This window comes from Sciurus carolinensis, unplaced genomic scaffold, assembly GCF_902686445.1.
Source record: "Sciurus carolinensis unplaced genomic scaffold, mSciCar1.2, whole genome shotgun sequence".
In the NCBI taxonomy this organism is placed as follows: Eukaryota; Metazoa; Chordata; class Mammalia; order Rodentia; family Sciuridae; genus Sciurus; species Sciurus carolinensis.
The window spans coordinates 820,990-844,589 of record NW_025920167.1 but is presented as its reverse complement, the minus strand read 5'-3'; the positions used below and the strand labels follow the sequence as shown (position 1 = coordinate 844,589).

Genomic DNA, 23,600 nt, shown 5'->3' with positions numbered 1-23,600 from the left:
GAAAATTTCCAACACCTGAAGAATGAAATAAAAAATCAAATACAAGAGGCCTACAGAACACCAAATGCACAAAATCACAACAGATCCACACCAAGTCACATTATAATGAAAATGCATAACATTAAAAATAAAGATAGGATTTTGAAGGCTCGAGAGAAAAGCTTCAGATTACATATAGGAGGAAACCATATGGATAGCAGCAAACTTCTCAACCCAGACTCTAAAAGCTAGAAGGGCCTGGAACAATATATTCAAGCTCTGGAAGAATGTGATTGCCAACCTAGAATCCTATACTCAGCAAAACTAACCTTCATATTTGAAGATGAAATAAAATTCTTCCCTGATAAACAAAAGTTAAAAGAATTTACAAATAGAAAGTCTGTGCTACAGAATGTTCTCAACAAAATATTCCATGAGGAGGAAATGAAAAACAACAATATAGGTCAGCTAAGGAAGGACCTAACTTAGAGAAAAATCCCCTCAAGGGAGAAAACAAACCAAGTTAAAAACCAAAATAAGCCCAAATGACTTGGAATATAAATAATATCTCAATAATAACCCTGAATGTTAATGGCCTAAACTCATCAATCAAAAGACATAGACTGGCAGAATGGATTAAAAAGAAAGACCCAACAATATTCTGCCTGGAAGAGAATCATCTCATAGAAAAAAACATCCACAAACTAAAGGCGAAAGGATGGGAAAAAAACTTACCACACACATGAATTCAGTAAAACAGCGAGAATTTCCATCCTTATATCAGATAAAGTGGACTTCAGGCCAAAGTTAGTCAGAAGGGATAAAGAAGGGCATTTCATGCTCCTTAAGGGAACCACAAATCAGGAAGACATAATGATCGTAAATATTTATGTCCCAAACAACAAGGCTTCCCTGTACATCAAACAAATCCTTCTCAATTTCAGGAATCAAATACACCACAACACAGAAATTCTGGGTGAATTTAACACACCTCTGTTACCACTGGATAGATCTTCCAAACAAAAACCAACCAAAGAAACCACGGAACTCAATAACACAATCAATAACCTAGACATAATAGACATATATAGAATATTCCATCCATCAGTGAGCAAATTCACTTTCTTCTCAGCAGCACATGGAAGCTTCTCGAAAATAGACAATATGTTATGCCACAAAGCAGCCCTTAGGATATGCAAAAAATAGAGATACTGCCTTGTATTCTATCAGATTATAAAGACTGAGAGTAGAAATCAATGACAGAATAAAAAACAAAAATTACTCCCACATGTGGAGACTAAATAATATGCTATTGAATAAAACATGGATAACAGAAAACATCAGGGAGGAGAAAAAATATTCTTAGAGGTCAATGAGAATGATGATACAACATATCAAAATATTTGGAACACTATGAAAGCAGCACTAAGAAGAAAATTCATTGCATGGAGCACATTCCAGAAAATAATGTAAAGTCAAAAACTAAATGACCTAACATTACAGCTCAAAACCCTAGAAAAACAAGAACAGAATAACAGCAAAAGTAGTAGAAGACAGGAAATAATTAAAATCAGAGCTGAAATCAATGAAATTGAAACAAAAGAAACTATTCAAAAAATGACAAAACAAAAAGTTGGTTCTTTGAGAAAGTAAACAAAATAGACGCAAACCCTTAGCCACACTAACAAAGAGAAGGAGAGAGAAAACTCAGATTACTAAAATTCATGATGAAAAAAGAAATATCATGACAGACACCACTGAGATGCAAAATGTAATGAGAAGCTACTTCAAAAATCTGTATTCCAACAAAATAGAAACTACCAAAGACATTGACAAATTTCTAGAGACATATGCTCCTCTCAAACTGAACCAGGAAGACATACACAATTTAAACAGATCAATATCAAGCCAAAAAATAGAAGACATTGAAAGCCTACCATTCAAGAAGAGTACAACACCAGATGAATTCTCAGCTGAGTTCTATAAGACCTTCAAAGAAGAACTCATTCCTATACTTCGCAAAGTATTCCAGGAAACAGAAAATGAGGGCACCCTACCAAACTCATTTTATGAAGCTAATATCACACTCATAAACAAACCAGGCAAAGACACATCAAGGAAAGAAAATTTTGGACTAATATCCTTGATGAATATACATGCAAATATCCTTAACAAAATACTGGCAAACTGTATCTAAAAACATATAAAGAAAATTGTGTACCATGATCAAGTGGGGTTCATCCCTGGAATGCAAGGATGGTTTAACATCAATGTAAATCAATGAACATAATCCCTCATGTCAATAGACTTAAGGATAAAAATCATATGATATTTCAATTGACACAGAAAAAGCGTTCAACAAAATACAATACCCCTTCATACTCAATACAATAGAAAAAAATAGGGATAGTAGGAACATACCTGAAAATTTTAAAGACTATTTATGCTAAGTCCATGGTCAACATTATTTGTAATGGAGAAAAACTGAAAACATTCCCTTTAAAAATGGAAACAAGACAGGGATGCCTTTATCACCACTTCTATTCAACATTGTACTCAAAATACTAGGCAGACCAATTAGACAGACTAAAGAAATTAAAGGAATATAAATAGGAAAAGAGGAACTTAAGCTGTCACTATTTGCTGATGACATGATTCTATATTTAGAGGATCCAAAAATCTCCTCCAGAAAACTTCTAGACCTCATCAATGAATTCAGCAAAATAGCAGGCTGTAAAATCAGTATGGATAAATATAAAGCATTTTTATACACAGCAATGAAACATTTGAAAGGGTAATGAGGAAAACAACTCCATTTGCAATAGCCTCAAAAAAATAAAATACTTGGGAATTGATCTAACCAAAGAGGTAAAAGATCTCTACAAAACTACAAAATATTGAAGAAAGAAATTGAGGAAGACCTTAGAAGATGGAAAGATCTTCCATGTTCTTGAATAGACAGAATCAGTATTGTCAAAATGGCCATACTACCAAAAGTGCTATACAGATTCAATGCAATTCCAATTAAAATCCCAATGACATACCTTACAGAAATAGAGCAAGCAATCATGAAATTCGTTTGGAAGAATAAGAAACCCAGAATATCTAAAGCAATTCTTAACAGGAAGAGGGAAGCAGGGGGTATCATAATACCAGATCTTCAACTATCCTACAAAGCTATAGCAACAAAAATGGCATAGTATTGGCACCAAAATAGACAGGTAGATCAATGGTACAGAATAGAGGACACGGACACACCCCCAAATAAATACAATTTTCTCATACTAGACAAAGGTGCCAAAAATATGCAATGGAGAAAAGATAGCTTTTTTCAACAAATATTTCTGGGAAAGCTGGAAATCCATATGCAGCAGAATGAAAATAAAACCCTCTCTCTCTCTCTCTTCGCCTTTGCTTCGCCTTCCGATGCTGCCATGCCTTGTTCTGAAGAAGTAACTGCCGTCTCCCCCAGCAAGTGGGCCCAGCCCGCAGAGGAGGGCGGCTTGTGGCTCCACTTTGTATGGCTCTCGGAGCACACCACAGCCCTGACTCAAGGGTCCAAGCAGGCTGCGGGCTATGACCTGTACAGTGCCTATGATTATATAGTATCACCTATGGAGAAAACCCTTGTGAAACCAGACATTCAGATAGCTCTTCCTTCTGGGTGCTATGGAAGAATATCTCCACATTCTGGTTTGGCTGCAAAACACTTCATAGATGTAGGAGCTGGTGTCATAGATGAAGATTATAGAGGAAATGTTGGTGTTGTGCTATTTATTTTTGGCAAAGAAAAGTTTGAAGTAAAAAAGGGTGATCAAATAGCACAGTTCATTTTTGAACGGATTTTTTATCCAGATATAGAAGAAGTTCAAGTGTTGAATGACACTGAAAGGGGTTCAGGAGGTTTTGTTTCTACTGGACAGAATTAAAATTTAGGTCAAGTATAGAAAATGAAAATGTTACTTTTCTCTTAATACTAAAGACTTTCTGCTTAAAGTGTGTTAGTATTTTGCATGTTTGTAAAGTTAGGTTTAGCTTCTAAGAATGTATTTTCTTATGCTAAAGAGTTCCTCTGTTAGTATCATATAGAAACTTTTCTGTATTTTCTGCAGTTTATGGTAATGTGTAAATCTGCTTTGTGGTGATCTAATGCAAATTTTTTTTAAAAACCAATTATATGTACACCAATTTCAGATTTTTTTAATATTAAAATGATATGTGAAGGTAAGAAGAGAATTCTCAGTTCTCAGTTTAGGTAGTCTCTGGGTTGACTGGGCAGAGGTTTGTAAAATGGCTATGGGTTGACTGGATTTATGTTTGCAAAGTGAAATATCACTTGAGAATTTATAGTTGATTTGTTCCTCTGAATTTCATCCTATTAAGAAAATTTTGCTAGTTGTATTGCTGAGTTTCCTTCACTAAAGTAGTTACATTTAAGAAAATATGCATATTAATAGGTATAAAATAGATGCATAGGTGTACATACTTGGGTCACTGAGTTTTTCTATTTCAAGTACATAGCTTGAGTAAATATATGTAAGCATTTCACTGAGATATCAAGTTGATCATGTGAATTAGCATAACTTGTAACTTTCTGTTAGTGCACATTCCTTCATGTATTTCTCAGACTTCTTTGCACCAACATTTTGGATGTTGCTTAAATTTTGTTGATCAGATATGATGAGATTCCTCAAGCATTGTTGGAGGGTGTGAGTCATACAGATTGAGTACTTCTGGAGTGGCCACAATTTTGGGAACTTGTTTCCTGGAAGCATAAGACAGAGAATGTTTCTTTGGACATTTTGGTGGTTTTAAGTTCATTTAATGCTCTGCAATGTAATTTTTTCATCTGTGGGTCATAATTAATTCTTTGGGACATAGACAGCATTCAAAAAAATTGTATAGATAGAGGGCAACATATGTTGGGTAAATATCATGATTGTTTGAATTACATATTTAGATGAACATGTATTTGAATTATTTGAGTCAAAATTTAAATAAATCCTTAAAAAAAAACCCTCTCTCTCACCCTGCACAAAACTCAAGTCAAAATGGACTATGGACCTCAGAATCAAACCAGAGACCCTTCATCTTATAGAAGAAAAAGTAGGTCTAAATCTTCAACATGTCAGCTTAGGATCAGACTTCCTTAACAGGACACCCATAGCACAAGAAATAAAAGCAATAATCAGTAACTGGGATAGATTCAAACTAAAATGGTTTCTCTCAGCAAGAGAAACTATCAACAATGTGAAGAGAGAACTACAGAGTGGGAGAAAATCATTGCCACTCATACTTCAGATAGATCACTAAGTTCCAGGATATATAAAGAACTTAAAAAACTCTACACCAAGAGTACAAATAACATAATCAACAAATGGGCTAAGTAAATGAGCAGACACTTCACAGAAAAAGATCTACAAAAAATCAACAGATGTCTGAAAAAATTTTCAACATCTCTAGTAACAAGAGAAATGCAAATCAAAACTACACTAAGATTTCATCTCACCCCAATTAAAATGGCGATTATCAAGAACACAAGCAACAATAGGTGTTGGCAAGGATGTGGGGAAAAAGGTACTCATACATTGCTGGTGAGGTTGCAAATTAGTGCAGCCACTCTGGAAAGCAGTGTGGAGATTCCTCTGGAAACTGGAATGGAACCACCATTTGAACCCTCTATCCCACTCCTTGGCCTATATCCAAAGGACATAAAAACAGCATACTACAGAGATACAGCCACATCAATGTTCATAGCTGCTCAATTCACAATAGCCAGATTGTGGAACCAACCTAGATGTCCTTCAATTGATGAAAGCACTAAGAAACTGTGGTATATATATATACAATGAATATTACTCAGCTATAAAGAATAATAAAATTATGGCATTTGCAGGCAAATGGATTACATTGGAGAATATCATGCTAAGTGAGATAACCCAATTTCAAAAAACCAAAGGATGAATGATCTCACTGATAAGTGTATGATGACACATAATGGGGGATGGGAGGGGGCCAAGAATGGAGGAAGGAGGGACTGTATAAAGGGCAAAGAGGGGTGGGAGGGGTGGGGGGAAAGAAAAAATAACAGAATTAATCAAATACCATTACAATATGTAAATGTATGATTACACAAATGGTATGCCCTTACTTCGTGTACAAACAGAAACAACATATATTTAATTTGTTTGCAATAAAAATAAATTTTAAAAATAAATAAAAAATAGCAACTGTTTTAAGATCACTATTAGTATGCCCGGTGTTACCAGTACATGATTTCAAAATTATAAATGTAGTCCTTTTCTATGTATATATATTTACCACTTGTCTATCTGTGTTAACTACTCTGCAGAACCAAGAAGCACATTAGGTGGCCGATACCATTGTGTGACAATATCACTTGTGTAGGTCTTGTGGGAACTGACATGGATCTTACTAGTCCTTAATAATAAGAAGAAAACAAAGAATTAAATATACCAAAATCCATTAAGAATATAGAGGATTTCTTATTTCCTATCCTCATCATGACTTCATTCACAGGGATACTGAGATGGTTACTCAATGGCTTATTGAAGCTTCAACAAAATTGGTTTTGTGAATGCTGCTGAGTTCATGTGATCTTGGGCCAGCATATCATTATATGATTAAACTAAATATAGTAATTCTGAGATCACAAATTTTTACTTACATTTATGTGCTGAATGTACCTGGTTTAAGGTGTAGATGTTTATTATATCTTAATCAAAGCTAAAGATGTTTTACTTTTGTCCATAAGCCATAGTGCCAAAATTATTTTATAGCTGAAATTAAATTAATCCAAAATAGGTCATTGACACTGAGATAAACAATTTTACTTGGCACAATTATAAGTTTCTATCACCTTTAACCTAATTCTAACATTTAATTGCTATATCATTTTTTAATTAAATATTCTTAGGTCATTACTCTACAATCCAGTTAAGTTTTACTGAAAATTTCCTTGCAGAAATTAATTCAAGAAAGGTCTCCATGGAATAGATATTACAATGTATTCTGTACTCTTTTTGTTACATGGAGAAGTTTAGACTAAGAGAGATTTCATTGCTTTTGAGTATTACTAATTGCTGTAAATGATGCAAAACATTTGCCATTCCTTTGTCAATTTAATATGGAATACACTAATTATCCAGAAATGAAGACTAGAGTTCCCAATTTTATCTGTCATTAACACTAGAGTTATTATCATTTCTAAGCCTCAAATCCTAATCACTTGAAGAAGGAGCAATTTTGAAAGGTAGATTAAGAAAATAAATTTATTTTTATCATATATTTTATTTCAAATGAGAATTTTTTAAGGCTGAGATTACTATTACATATAACTTTATATAACATAACTTCATATTTCTGATTATGAAAAATATCAAAAAACTTAAAACAATATTTTATTACATTGGATAAATATTGCATAAGCATTTCCAGAAAGTTAAATCATGGCTAATGGTAACTGGAACAGTGCTGACACCATTTTATTTAGTATCAATTTTACTATTAATCTCCCAACATTAAGAAATAAGTACAATAAATTATTTTCTATAATTTTTGATAATTAATATGATGGAAGGTAGCTTTCTGATTTATCTTTCAAATGCTAAGACTGAGTTATAAGTTGGTAAAGGACAGAGCTATAAATTTGCTTATCCTATAGCTTTGTAAGTTGCCAGTTGTAGCTCCCCCAATACTTTACTCTCCTGCTCCTGAGAAGATCATGAACTAGCATGCTTGTCCAAGTAAGTTGCTGATATACAGTCAGAATTTTGGTATTGGTATGAAATGAAATAATCTCTCAAACTCAACTAACTAAATATCACATAATTCTAAGTAAGCCAATTTTTATCATTAATGAAAATAACTATATTGTAATTCCTAGACCTCTGATTTTCATTGGCCATGAAAGAAAGGTAGAATTTTCAGAAGGATCAAGAACAACTTACAATATAAAGACTCAAACAGAATTGACCCTCAATTACTTGAAGCCCCAAGTGTATTTACTATGCAATAAAATAAATAAATAGCAAAAGCAACAAAGCTGATTGTACTATCTCTTGGAAAAATCAAAATTTCTTTTCTCTCTCTTTTGTTTCTTTCTTTTCTTCTTCTTCTTTTTTTTTTTTTTTGGTACTGGAGATTTAACCCAGGGCAACTTTACAAATGAGCTATTATTTTGAGTCAAGGTCTTGCTAAATTGTTTAAGAGCTTTGCTACCTTGCTGAGGCTGTTCTTGAATTTGCAATCATTCTGTCTCTGTCTCCCAAACAACTGGGATTGCAGGCATGCATCAATGTACCTGGCAGTAATCAGAATTTCCTACTTACCTGTTAGAAGATAAAAATTTCTTTGCTTCCTTTATATAAGTTAAAGGCAAAATTTAAAACACTCAGAGTATTCCCAGACAAAAGTGGATTTTTAAATTTTCCTTGACATTCATTTTGCATTTCAAATAATCATGAATGTTTCTGTCATAGCCATTCATTTTGTGATTATGTCAAAGAGCGGTAAATGCAATTTGACAAAGAGAGGAGGGGTGGGGACAATTAAGAGGAAAATAACAACATAAGCTGTTTAAAAAAGACTATAATCATTGCCAGCATATGTAAATAACTTGTCACTTTTTGTTTAAACATAGTTGGCCCACTCATTTCCTTTTTAAGGAAGAAAATACAAATAGGAATGTACACTTCAAACAAATAGTAAAATACTAAGAGAGTAGAAGTATACAGACTGCCAAAGACAAATTCACCATTTAAAAAGTAAATTATTAATCTATTACTGAGTAATAACCTGAAATACTCATACTTATAAAATTTAGTGAAATTTTCCAAAAGTGAAACTACTGTAATAATTTGTGAAAAATTAACAATGCAATTTTGGAAAACTGCATGGGTTTTCAAAAACAGTTCTGTCAAAGTATTCTGAGAGTAACAAAAATTACACAGCTAATCTACAAAGTTTTTTCTTCTAGTAGAAACAATTTACTCAAAACATAAAGAACATCTAATTTTGTTTTACTTTCAAGTCCCTTAAAATCAGATTGCCTAAAATTATATAAGTAAATAACTACCAATTACATTACTAAGCACATAATAAATGCAGTCATGGTGGCAAGCATATAAAGGGATCCCTTTCAGAGGTGGATTTGAAATTCTTGGGTTTTGGAACACATTTTAAGTTCTTACAAACAATTAATGGCCCCAAGTATTTTTACTTATATAAATTACTGCTGATATTTGCCATAAAATATGAGAAAAATTAAAACATTTAATTATGCATTGAAAACACCTCTCATGTTAGCATGAATAACATTTTTATGAGAATTTTTTCCAAAAAATTAGTTAAGAATGGTCTTTTTTCACACATTAATAAATTGTTTAGAGTTTATTTTGATAGAAGACAGCTGTATTCTATATTTGCTTTTACTTTCTCTCTGTTGTGATATGTTGATTTACTCCATATAACAATATATCATAATATATATAGCTATATGAAGAAAATCAAATCTCACTGACATGAAATTGGAAAAGAGGAGAAACATTTTTGTAGTATTTCCTAATTACTGTAGATAGTATTCTTTGATATATTAGAATTAGATTAAGTTAATTCTTCAAGGATATATGATAACAAATTATATTCATAAACTATTCATAAGTTTGTTAAAATTTACTGGTCAATCTTAGACTTTAAATGAATCTTTTACCATGCATGATTCTATAATATGAGGTGTTGATAACTGGAAAAATATTTATTCTTGAGTTATAAGTTGAAATTTTTATATATATATTCAAAATTTTTTTTGAAAAACCCTCTATTTGTTAATATCACAACTGACCTCATCAGAAAAGTTTCTAAGTAGTGGAACATATTAAGCTCAAAGCAGCAGATACAAAAATTCAAAATCTAAGTTGTATTTGTAAACCTGAATTTTAGTATTGGCAAGAAATACCTGCAATTGATTTCCTTGAATTGACAAAATTTATTCATTAATTTCAAGAAAAATCTTCCAAATATCTAAGTCTGAATAACCAGTTTGTCTGTTGGTTAATTTTTCTAGAAAAAAATGATGTTCCTTGAAAAAAAAAGGGTGGGGCTAGTTTAGGTTGTAGCCATATAAACACCCCCAAAAACTTTTCCTTGAGATAACTATAGTATTTCTGTGTGTAGTCCATGTATTTTTATATAATTTCCATTTCATCATACATATACAACACAAAAATACTAGTCATTTACTCAAGGATGAAATTTAATTAAATTAATGCATTTTACTGCTTGGCAAAATATTTTAAGAGTAACTGAGGCATTTTCTCTAAGAATATGCAGTGGTAAAGAATACCATGATATACTTTGGTAGCACTGCCTGAATGCATACCAGGAAACAGCAATTTTATCCTTATTGCTTCTTGATCAACAGTGCAACACAGGGAAAAAAGCAAATAACATTTAGTGCAATTCTTTTTTTTATTATAAACAAATGGGATACATGTTGTTTCTCTGTTTGTACATGGCATAAAGGCATACCATTTGTGTATCATAAATTTACATAGGTAATGTTGTTTGATTCATTCTGTTATTTTTTCCCTTCCCCCCCACCCCTTCCACCCTGCTTTTCCCTCTATACAGTCCTTCCTTCCTCCATTCTGGCCCCCTTCCTAACCCTAACTCTAACCCTAACACTAACCCCTCCCACACCCCATTATGTGTCAACATCCACTTATTAGCGATATCATTCATCCTTTGGTTATTTGAGATTGGCTTATCTCACTTAGCATGATACTCTCCAATTTCATCCATTTGCCAGCAAATGCCATAATTTTATCATTCTTTATGGCTGAATAATATTCCATTGTATTCATATATACCACATTTTCTTTATCCATTCATCAATTGAAGGACATCTAGGTTGGTTCCACAATCTGGCTATTGTGAACTGAGCAGCTATGAACATTGATGTGGCTGTATCTCTGTAATATGCTGATTTTAAGTCCTTTGGGTATAGGCCAAGGAGTGGGATAGCTGGGTCAAATGGTGGTTCCATTCCAAGATTTCTAAGGAGTCTCCACACAGCTTTCCAGAGTGGCTGCACTAATTTGCAGCCCCACCAGCAATGTATGAGTGTACCTTTCTCCCCACATCCTCGCCAACACGTGTTGTTGCTTGTATTCTTGATAATCGCCATTCTAATTGGAGTGAGATGGAATCTCAGGGTGGTTTTGATTTGCATTTCTCTTATTACTAGAGATGTTGATCATTTTTCCATATGTTTGTTGATTGCTTGTAGATCTTCTTCTGTGAAGTGTCTATTCATTTCCTTAGCCCATTTGTCGATTGGATTATTTGCATTCTTGGTGTACAGTTTTTTGAGTTCTTTATAGATTCTGGAGATTAGTGCTCTATCTGAAGTATGATTGGCAAAGATTTTCTCTCACTCTGTAGGCTCTTTCTTCACATTGCTGATAGTTACGTTTGCTGAGAGAAAGCTTTCTAGCTTGAATCTATCCCAGTTATTAATTCTTGCTTTTATTTCTTGTGCTATAGGAGTCCTGTTGAGGAAGTCTGGTCCTAAGCCGACATGGTGAAGCTCTGGACCTACTTTTTCTTCTATAAGATGCAAGGTCTCTGGTCTGATTCAGAGATCCTTAATCCATTTTGAGTTTTGTTTCGTGCATGGTGAGAGATATGGGTTTAGTTTCATTCTGTTGCATATGAATTTCCAATTCTCCCAGCACCATTTGTTGAAGAGACTATCTTTTCTCCATTGCATATTTTTGGCCCCTTTGTCTAGTATGAGAAAATTGTATTTATTTGGGTTTGTATCCGTGTCTATTCTGTACCATTGATCCACCTTTCTATTTTGTTGCCAATACTATGCCGTTTTTGTTACTATTGCTTTGTAGTAGAGTTGAAGATCTGGTATTGCGATATCCCCTGCTTCACTCTTTCTGCCAAAATTGCTTTAGCTATTCTGGGTTTTTTATTCTTCCAGATGAATTTCATAATTTCTTGCTCCATTTCTGTAAGGTACATCATTGGGATTTTAATTGGAATTGCATTAAATCTTTATAGAACTTTTGGTAGTATGGCCATTTTGACAATATTAATTCTTTCTATCCAAGAACATGGGAGATCTTTCCATCTTCTAAGGATTTCTTTAATTTCTTTCTTTAGTGTTCTGTAGTTCTCATTGTAGAGGTCTTTCACCTCTTTTGTGAGACTGATTCCCAAGTATTTTTTTTTTGATGCTATTGTGAATAGGGTGGTTTTCCTAATTTCTCTTTCTGAAGATTCATCGCTTATGTATAAAAAGGCCTTAGATTTATGTGCATTGATCTTATATCCCACTTCTTTACTGAATTCACTAATGAGATCAAAAAGTTTTCTGGTGGAATTTCCTGGTTCCTCTAAGTATACAATCATATCATCAGCAAATAGGGATAGTTTGAGTTCTTCTTTTCCTATTCGTATCCCTTTAATTTCTTTAGTCTGTCTAATTGCTCTGGCTAGACTTTCAAGGACGATATTTAAAACAAGTGGTGAAAAAGGGCATCCCTGCCTTGTTCAAGTTTTTATGGGGAATGCTTTCAGTTTTTCACAATTTAGAATGATATTAGCCATGGGCTTAGCATAGATGGCCTTTACAATGTTAAGGAATGTTCCCACCATCCCTATTTTTTCTAGTGATTTGAGCATGAAGGGATGCTGTATTTTATGAAATGCTTTCTCTGCATCTATTGAAGTAATCATGTGATTCTTGAGTTTAAGTCTATTGATATGGTGAATTACATTTATTGATTTCCTGATGTTGAACCAACCTTGCATCACTGGGATGAAACCCACTTGATCATGGTGCACTATCTTTTTAATATGTTTTTGTATGCGATTTGCTAAAATTTTGTTGAGAATTTTTGCATCGATGTTCATTAAGGATATTGGTCTGAAATTTTCTTTCCTTGATGTGTCTCTGTTCAGTTTAGGTATCAGGGTAATATTGGCTTCATAGAATGAGTTTGGGAGTGTTCCCTCCTCTTTTATTTTATGGAATACTTTCAGAAGTATTGGAATGAGCTCTTATTTTTAAGGTTTTGTAGAACTTGGCTGAGAACCCATCTGGTCCTGGACTTTTCTTTGTTGGTAGGCTTTTGATGATTTCTTCTATTTCATTACTTGAAATTGGTCTACTTAAATAGTGTATGTCCTCCTCATTCAGTTTAGGCATTTCATATGTCTCTAGAAACCTGTTGGTGTCTTCGAAATTTTCTATTTTGTTGGAGTATAGATTTTCAACCTAGCCTCTAATTATATTTTGTATTTCAGTTGTGTCTGTTGTGATATTTCCTTATTCATTCTGAATTTTAGTGATTTGGGTTTTCTCTCGTCTTCTCTTTGTTAGTGTGGCTAAAGTTTTATCAATTTTGTTTATTTTTTCGAAGAACCAACTATTTATTTTGTCAATTTTTTGTATTGTTTCTTTTGTTTCAATTTTGTTGATTTCAGCTCTGAGGTTAACTATTTCCTGCCTTCTACTACTTTTGGTGTTGGTCTGTTCTTCTTTTTCTAGGGCTTTGAGCTATAGTGTTAGGTCATTTATTTGTTGAGTTTTACTTCTTTTTTTAAATGGGCTCCATGAGATAAATTTTCCTCTAAGTACTGCTTTCACAGTGTCCCAGAGATTTTGATATGATGTTTCTTTGTTCTCCTATACCTCTAAGAATCTTTTAATTTCCTTCCTAATATCTTCTGTTATCCATTCATCATATAATAGCATATTGTTTAATCTCCAGGTGTTGGAGTAGATTCTGTTTTTTACTCTTTCATTTATTTCTAACTTCAATCCATTATGATCTGGCAGAATACAAGGTAGTGTCTCTATCTTCTTGTATTTGCTGACATTAGCTTTGTGGCATAATATATGGTCTATTTTAGAGAAGGATCCATGTGCTGCTGAGAAGAAAGTGTATTCGCTCTTGGTTGGATGGTATATTCTATAAATGTCTGTTAAGTCTAAATTATTGATTTTTTTTATTGAGATCTATGGTTTCTTTGTTCAATTTTTTTTGGAAGATCTGTCCAGTGGAGAGAGAGGCATATTAAAATCACCTATTATTATTGTGTTATGGTCTATATGGTTTCTAAAATTGAGAAGGATTTGTTTAACATACATTGATGAGCCACTGTTTGGGGCATACATGTTTATGATTGTTATATCTTGTTGATTTATGCTTCCCTTAAGCAGTATGTAATGTCCTTCTTTATCCCTTCTGATTAGTTTTTGCTTGAATTCCACATTATCTGAAATGAGGATAGATACTCCAGCTTTTTTGCTGAGTCCATGTGCATAATATGATTTTCCCCATCCTTTTACCTTTAGTCTATGGGTATCTCTTTCTATGAGGTGAGTCTCTTGCAGGCAACATATTGTTGGATCTTTCTTTTTAATCCAATCTGCCAGTCTATGTCTTTTGATTGATGAATTCAGGCCATTAACATTCAGGGTTATTATTGAGATATGATTTGTATTCCCAGTCATTTGATTCATATTTACAATTTTATTTATTTATTTATTTATTTATTTATTGACACATCTTGGTTCCTCCTTTATTTGACAGTTCCTTTAGGATAATTCCTCCCTTTGCTGATTTGCTTCTATGTTTTTTTATTTCTTCCTAATGGAATATTTTGCTGAGAATGTTCTGTAATGCTGGCTTTCTTTTTGTAAATTCTTTTAGCTTTTGTTTATCATGGAATGATTTTATTTCATTGTCAAATTTGAAGGTAAGTTTTGCTGGGTATAAGATTTTTGGTTGGCATCCATTTTCTTTCAGAGCTTGAAAAATGTTGTTCCAGGCCCTTCTAGCTTTTAGGGTCTGGATTGAAAAATCTGCTGATATCCGTATTGGCTTCCCCCTGAATGTAATTTGGTTCTTTTCTCTCACAGTCTTTAAAATTCTGTCTTTATTTTGTATGTTAGGTATTTTCATTATAATGTGCCTTGGTGTGGGTCTGTTGTAATTTTGTGTATTTGGAGTCCTATAAGCCTCTTGGACTTGATTTTCCATTTCATTCTTCAGATTTGGGAAATTTTCTGATATTATTTCATTGAATAGATTGTTCATTCCTTTGGTTTGTTTCTCTAAGCCTTCCTCAATCCCAATAATTCTCAAATTTGGCCTTTTCATGATATCCCATAGTTCTTACAGATTCTGTTCATGATTTATTAACATCTTCTCTGTTTGTTCAACTTTGTTTTCGAGGTTAAATATTTTGTCTTCAGTATCTGAAGTTCTGTCTTCCAGGTGTTCTATACTATTGGTTATGCTTTCTATGGAGTTCTTAATTTGGTTTATTGTTTCCTTCATTTCAAGGATTTCTGTTTGTTTGTTTTTTTCAATATCTCTAACTCTTTATTGAAATGATCTTTTTGCTTCCTGAATTTGCTCTTTTAACTGGCGATTGGTGCTATCATTCAATGCCTGCATTTGATCTTTCATCTCATCGTTTGCTTCCTTGATCATTTTAATTATGTACATTCTGAACTGCCTTTCTGTCATTTCTTCTGCCATGCTGTCATTGGATTTTATTGATGTAACATCTAGATTTGTTTGGGGCATTTTCTTCCATTGTTTTCAGTGGGTCATTAAGTTATTGCAGATTTCCTCTATTGACTTAAAATGTCCTTGAAGATTGCTAGTATATACCCTCTTGTCCTTCAGTAGCCTGCAGTCTTGGAGGAAGTTGATAATGCAGAGCTCCATGAAGAAGCTGCCTCTCTAGGGGTGTTGACCCTCAGGTGGGATATATTCCCTGATAGTGGGCAGAGGTGTCTCCACTTGTTGACCAATGGTCATCCAAAGGGGAACTAGACTGCGGGCTGAGGCAAGGCCTGTTTGTGCCTGTGTCTCTGGTTTTACCGTCCCTGTGGGAAAACCTCTCCCGGCAGGGAAGACTCACTCGGTGGGGACGTCTCGCTGGTCAGTTCCCCTCCCAGAGGTTCCCCTCAATCAAAAACTGCTGCCTGGGCTGGGCTGTCTTCCTCTGTAATGTTCCCAGGGGCCCGGAACTACCTCCTGGGCCTGGGAGCCTCACCCTTCGCAGGGGAGTCTCCTTAGGCTGCCTCTCTCAGAGAATCTGCCCACAGTCCTGGAAACTTCACTCCACCGCTAGGTGTGTCTCTGTGCGGCTCTTCTCCCAAGAAGCTGGTCCTGGGACCCTGCTCTGCACCTATTCGCCTGGCTATGCGGCCCCCCTCTGAGCCGCCACCTGGAACCCAGTACAATAGTTCTGAGACCCAGAGACCCGCCACACACCTCCTCCTCTGGACAGCCGCCCGGTTTCTGACGCAGTCACTAGGAGTCCAAGCAACTCACTTCACGTCTCCTCCTCCCACCAACCGCCTGTAGCCCTAGGCAGTCACTCCAAGTCCAAGTGACCCGCCCTGTTCTTCCTCCTCCTCCTTGGGGTAGCCCCCCAGCTGTTCAGGAGCGGTGCCTCTGAGACCAAGGGACCCACCGTGCTCCTCCTCCAGGCAGGCCACCGGTGTTCAGGAGCGGTCATTTTTAGTCCAATCAACTCACCACTCACCTCCTCCACTGGCAACCACCTGTGGCTCTGATGCAGTCACTCCTAGACCAAGCGACCTGCCACACTTCTCCTCTTCCTCCGGGCAACCCCCCAGTGTTCAGAAGCAGTCATTCTGAGTTCAAAACGCTCGCCATGCAGCTTCTCCTCTGGCAACCGCCTGTAGCTCTGATGCAGTCACTCCTAGCCCAAGCAACCAGGCAGGCCACCGGTGTTCAGGAGTCGTCGTTCTGAGTTCAAACAGCTCGCCACACAGCTCCTACTCTGGCAACTGCCTGTGGCTCTGATGCAGTCACTCCTAGGCCAAGCGACCTGCCGTGCTCCTCCTCTTCCTCCGGGCAACCCCCCGGTGTTCAGAAGCGGTCATTCTGAGTCCAAACAGCTCACCACACAGCTCCTCCTCAGGCAGCCTCCGGGAGCCCCAGTGGTTGCTCTGAGTCCAAGCGCTGTGCTGAGCTACCTCCTCTATGATGATCCCAGTTGTCTGTGTTTACCGCTCCAGCGAGGGGAGGGGCGTCTCGCTGAGCAACTCTACTTCACAAAGTTCCCTTTGTTCTGGGGCTACCGCCCTATCCAGGACACCTCCCCAATGGGAGAGACTCATCCGGCGGCTTTGAGTTGGTCCCACGTCTCTCACTATCTCCTCTTTTGAATCATGCGTCCTGGAGCAAAGTGAAATGCAGCCGCCCTCTAGTCCACCATCTTGAAAAACCCACATTTAGTGCATTTCTGAAAATATATTTTTACCGCTGGACACTCCCTGAAAGGGTATACAAAACTTGGGTCCATGGGCCACACATGGGAACCCACACCTTTTAGTATTTGTTGCTACCAACCAATGTAAACCACCCACAAAATTCTGTCAATTATTTTTCAGTGGGCTCAGAGAAAATTTCCTAACTCATATGAAAGTGATAACACATTGTGGCAATGGTTATTTTATACCTAACCACCTGGAGGAATTTATAAATATTTAATTATTCCATACCAAATCTGCTAGCTTTAAATCCCCTTTTTCATTAATGAGAAGGTTCTGTGGGTTCAAGTCTTGATGCAACACCATTCTTCTGTTGCAATAATTAACCCATGTAGAATTTGGTATAGAAACAGCTACTAAAGCAAATAATTAAAATTAGTCTTACAGATATCAAGAGATACTTTGGTATTAGCATAGTATGGCAAGTAGAAAAGCAACTGTCCTAGAATAGTAAAAGAAAAAAAAAGAAATTATATCATTTTAAGGACAATGCCTTTTCCATTTTGAGTTGTTTTCTCAATTTTAGTTTATTGTTCAATTTGAAGTATCTATTATTTGTGTCAACAGTGTCTATAAAAATAAATATTATAATATAACAAAATTTTGTTTTCATAGTAATAGTTCATTTATTAGAGAAACCAGCTTAAATAGATGTATCCTGTATACTACTAAAGCTTATAGATTGATTATAAAATTCTAGTATGTCAAGAAAAACACAGGCAATTACTCCCTTATAAAACAATCTGATCTGGGTCAGTACCTTTAAATGTGGCATTGGACTTGGTGGTTTTATGTAAAGTTGCAGGTATTATAGAGAATGGGGCTGCATACCCTGGCAAATTACCAGTTATAAAAATAACTCAATCAGCTTTTAACACCTACATCCTGGATACTTTAATTTTAACAACTCCTACTCAGTTTCAAAATAAACTGTGATTCAAAATGGGATAATGCACTCTAGTGCTCTGAAAAAAGCAATTCCTATAAAGCTAATGGTAGAAGTATTTAGTTTATTGTGGTAAAAAGGGAGATGTGGAACACATCTCAATTTGGGGTGTCTCTCCGAGAATAAGCATCTACATGAAACACAGATACTTTAGTACATTTAAGTATTTTAAAATATGTTTTATATTTCTGTTCCCCATAATTGTTTATCCCTTATTTTTTAATCATTTTTATACCATTTAGGTAACCAAGTAGTTAATCCATTTGTTATAGCCTAGGAATCTGTAAACAAATGACATTTCTTTTTCTCTTCATATTGTAAAGCCAGGAATACTGCATATAATTCAGCATATTGACTACTTTGTCCCTTATCTGTTTTTCTAATATCTTTTTATTAGATGGGTTAAAAGCTGTGGCCCTCCAATAATGTTCATTTCCTATATATTTGGCTGATCCATCTGTAAACCATGCATGTTCTTGTTGTGTAGGTGTTAATTTATCATATCCTTTATTATATTTAACAGGAGATTGTTTTATAAGTTTTTTACTAGACACTTCATGTAATTGTGCATCAGGCAAATTTGCCATAAGTTTATGTAATTGTAATACACCTGCAGGAACTGCTTTGGCTTTATTTTGTATGTACCATTTCCATTTTATACTGTTTGATTCCTGAGCATGTCCAATTTTATGACATATAGGGTTACTCAATATCCAAGTCATGATAGGAATACAAGGTCATATAACAACATCATGATTTATTGTTAAATGCTCAGTATCCACCAATGTCCAATAACAGCCAATAATTGTTGCTCAGAAGGAGTATATAGTATTCCAGCTTCAGGCAATTTTCTTGACCAGAATCCTAGAGAAACTCTTCTCCTCTGTTGCATTTGCCAGTGACTCCAATTTGTATAGTCATCATCTACTGTTACCATTAATTCTAAGGACCCTTCCTGCACTGGTCAAAGATCCATAGCTGTTTGAATAACAATCTTAGCTACCTGAAAGTCATGCTCTTGTTCATTACCTCAATCAAATTCATACTTTTTCCATGTTATTTTATATAATGGATGAAGTATTTGTCCTAAATGAGGGATATGATTTCTCCAAAACCAAATAATTTAATAAATTTCTGTGCTTCTTTTTTATTTGTTGGAGTTGGAAAATTTAGTATTTCTTGACATGCTTTGGGTAATATTGAGTGATGTCCCATTTTTCAAATAATTCCTAAAAATTTAACAGTTTGTGAGGGACCCTGAATTTCATCTGGGTTAATTTTCCACCTCTTTTGTTGTAAATGATCTAATAATTGTCCCAAGCAGGTTTGTACTTGTTTTTTATTCTGTTCTTGTATTAATATATCATCAATATAGTGGGTTAAAAAAATAGAAGAATCCTTAGTAAAGTCATCTAAATGTTCAGCTACAATTCTATGACAAATGGTAGGGCTATGTTTATATCCTTGAGGTAAATGGGTAAAAGTATATTGTCTCCCTTTCCACATAAAGGCAAAGTATTCCCATTGAGTAGAATCTATTGGAATAGTGAAGAAAGCATTAGCTAAATCTAAAACTGCATAATATGTAGTTGCATACCTGGTAAGGATGTGATTGTATACATTCTATGAAGGTAATGGTATCTGGAACAGCAGCTTGTAAAGGAGGAGTTACTTTATTTAACTCTGTATAATCCACAGTTATCCTTCAAATTCCATCAGATTTGCACACTGGCCAAATAGGATTATTCCATTCTTTAGTTATCAGTACCAATGACCAGCCTGAACATATTCTTGTATATAATCCTCAATTTCTTTATGTCCCCCTGGAATATGATATTGTTTACATGTAATCACTTTAGTAGGTTCAGAATGTTTTAATGGAGGCATTTGTACCTTCCCCACTATAACAGCAGAACAGTTTACTTTAAGTATTGTTCTAATAGCAAAGCTGTATATTTCATTTGTCAATTTTAATGACATTCTTTGAAGTATATCTATTCCAATTACATATTCAGGGATGGAGACTATTACAAAAAAATATTTTTGTTTAGGTAAGTTCCCAATACTCATCCATATTTTAGTTTGTTTGGCATGAATTTCTCTTCCTCCCAAACCTGATATTGTTATGGGGGCCCCTTTAAATTTATTAGGACTTCCACAGATTAAGGAGACCTCACTCCAGTATCCACCAGAGCATTGGCATGGGTAGGAATCCATTTTTCAAAAACATTATTATAGGGACATGAGGTCTATAATCTTTTCAAACTATTTTTATCCTGGATACTGGAGGTTGACCCAATCTCTATTCCAGTTTTTGCAAATCTGCAAAGGGGTACAGTCCTGAATCTCAGAGGAAAGTGTTAATTTTTTGATCAAGAGTAGAATCATTTTCTTTCTTTACCTCTACTTGATTAAACCATTTTACTCTGTCCTTGTACATCTGTCACATATCCTTCATTGATATTCCATCTAACATTTTAGGTTTGACTCCTACTTTTAAAAATGCTTGAAACATCTCTTTCCTAGAAACACAGTTACCTCCATTATTCTTTGAATCATTTTTTCCTGGATCTTTTTTCTTTGGTGAATTCCTTTCCACAATATCTCATAACTCAGCCATTTTTTTCCAGAATCTGTTCAGTAGGGTTGCCCATTTTAGCAAGAAGTAAAGTCATGATCAAATTTTTCTAAGCAGGGGGAGCAGCCCTAACCACAGCTTTACACTGTGGGGCAGTTAAAGGTCCAGCCAAATACAATCTGCAGCTCCTATCATAATAGCTGTCTTCACTGTTTCTCCCTTGAATCTATAAATTCCATCTCTCAAAGTGTACCATGGTTTAGTTTCAGTGGGCCATGAAAATTAGAGGAATATTGTGTAATACATCCTGTAGCTGCTAAAGCTAATAAGGAGGTCATATTTGAGTATACTGGTGATCAAGTATTGCCATCTGGACAAATGGATAGTAGATATAGTTATAAATTTTAAAGCATCTTTTTGATCAATTTGAATACTACCAGCACCAGCATCAGTTATTCTAATCATCCAGTCCAACAATTTCTCATTAGACCTCTGGGTAAACTTTGATAAGATATCATTTATTTCTTGCTGTGTAGAGTCCTCATGTACAATTTAAAACTCTCACCTCCCATCGGACTGAACTTTTTCATGTCTCCTAGATAAAGGTTTTGCCTGCAAAACTGGAGGATATTCCTGCTCATCACCTTTATGAATCTCATTATCCAAAGTATGCCAGTTCACATCATCATCATCCTCAGTATCATCCCAAATGTCCCCATCCCATTTATCAGGATCCCAATCAGTCTTTGCAGTAGCAATTATGGCATTTACTTTATTCGCCTTAACCTTACCCTTCTGTTTTTCATATTTCTATTTAGCAGACCACACTGTAGCCTTCTCAGCTACATTCTGAAATTTTTGAGCCTGATCTCCCAAAATGAAATTCTGACATTGCAGCATAGTCAATTTACTTTGTAGTTCAGAGAGCTACTTTTCCATAGCTAGTTTATCCCACAATAAATCTTGTGTCTGCAAGCACTTTTTCTGATAGGCAGACAACATAACCCATCCTCAATGAGCAATAGCAGTAAATTTTTTTGCCTTTATCTACTGGCACAGTCTGCAAAACCTCAATCACTTGAGGGGGATCAGCTGTTCATGATTTAACATCCCAATGTTCCCCCAAACCAGTCCCTATGGCCCATTCCAGAGTGAAGGAGCTAAACTGAGCATCTTCCCATCTGGGAATATCACATATGACACATCTAACCAGTCCTTTTTCTTAAACAATGGCATTGCTTTGGTACCCCAGCGGATCCTGCTGACTATGCCAATTTGTCTAGGAACGTATTTCCCGTTGGTGTGCACAGACATAATTTATATGGACTGATCTGCTGAATGTATCACCACAAGCTGTATAGGAAAAGATAGTATTTACTAAGACATAAAGTATATACAAAAGAAGAATCATCCCAGGTAGCATACCAACTCAGAACTGTAGAGACATCACGGGTATTTCGCAGCACACATAACCAAAGAAATTAGTTTTGACACCTTTGGGTTCTTCTCATCTCTCTTAAATACACTGGAGTAAACATATAAAGTTATTGTCTGGAGCCACTGGGCTCAGTGCCATCAGTACATTTGGTCTCCAGATCTGGATCTGGCCAGGAACCAGGCCTTGAAAGCAGAAAACAGATGTCTTTAAGTTTTTTTTTTTTTTATGTTTTTGGGCAGAGAGCTTATCTGTTCTTGATCAGGGGCACTGCCAGACCACTAGGTTTCTCATCCAAGTTGTTTACTCCTTACTCTGATTTCACTTTTTGAAAGCACTCTTAAACAAGACTCCATTTTTCTCTGCAGGGCAGAAGACTCTCTGTTTGTCATGGGAACCATGATGCCATGGTGCTTTCAGGCCTTTTCTCTGTGACCTCATGAAGAATCAGCAGTGTGGGTTCCAGGTCACAAGAGCCACTCCTCAAACTCCATGTTGCCCAAGCTCGGAAAAACCCTCTGGAGAGAGAAACCAACTGTTCTCCAACAGGAGCCTGGAATCCCCTAGTCATTCACACCTGACCAGCCAGATGCCTGTCCCTTGCACCTGGATTACAGAAGATCTCAAATTTTTGCTCTCAAGTCACAGGAGCACTGGTAAACAAGTGAGGCATTGTCCTCAGTGGAACTGGTACAACTGAATCATTGAGAGATCAAGGATATAAATTTCAGCCCTTATTTCACTGTAACAAATATTGAGAGTAAAACCTATAAACATACTGAGATGAAGATTGAAATTAGATGAGGAATGTTTCCTTTCTACCAGCAAATATGGGTCCTGGGAACCGAGACACCGAGAGCCCTCACCACTTGCCTTTGCCTGTTTATATTTTCTGACATCATCTGGCTAAGTTGATGAGGCATTCCCTCATTGAAAGAAACTGGCTTTTCCCAAAGGAACACCTTTCTCTACCTCAGCCCTACCTGAGATGATAGGGACAATCCACAAACAGCACTGGCTTGTACATTTTGCACAGCACTCTGCTGGTTAGAATTTTCCAAAGTAAAATGCCAAAAAGAAAAATAAGAAAAAGAAATCAAGGAAGGTGTCAGTAGATTGTGAATGTAATGGATGGGGAGGCAATGGACAATGATCCCCAAAATCTCCTTTCATATTAACAACCTGAGCATATTCTAATACCGACATAGTCCTGCTTCTCCTTGTGTCCTGTTCTCCATGGATCACTGATATAATTTTCTGCTCAAGGATCAGCTACAACCTGTATCCTCCTTAAGTAAAGACA

The 23,600-nt window shown here is 35.6% G+C and overlaps 1 protein-coding gene across 1 annotated transcript; it reads left to right on the top strand.

The window, feature by feature from the left end:
- Positions 1 to 3,413: 3,413 nt before the first annotated feature.
- Positions 3,414 to 3,908, top strand: LOC124974681 (deoxyuridine 5'-triphosphate nucleotidohydrolase, mitochondrial-like). The gene has a single exon (XM_047537775.1). It carries the CDS (start codon positions 3,414 to 3,416, stop codon positions 3,906 to 3,908), a length of 495 nt encoding a protein of 164 aa, XP_047393731.1.
- Positions 3,909 to 23,600: the final 19,692 nt, after the last annotated feature.

Excerpts from the sequence above, each read along its gene's own strand:
- LOC124974681 (XM_047537775.1), top strand. The coding sequence starts at position 3,414 with ATGCCTTGTTCTGAAGAAGTAACTGCCGTCTCCCCCAGCAAGTGGGCC.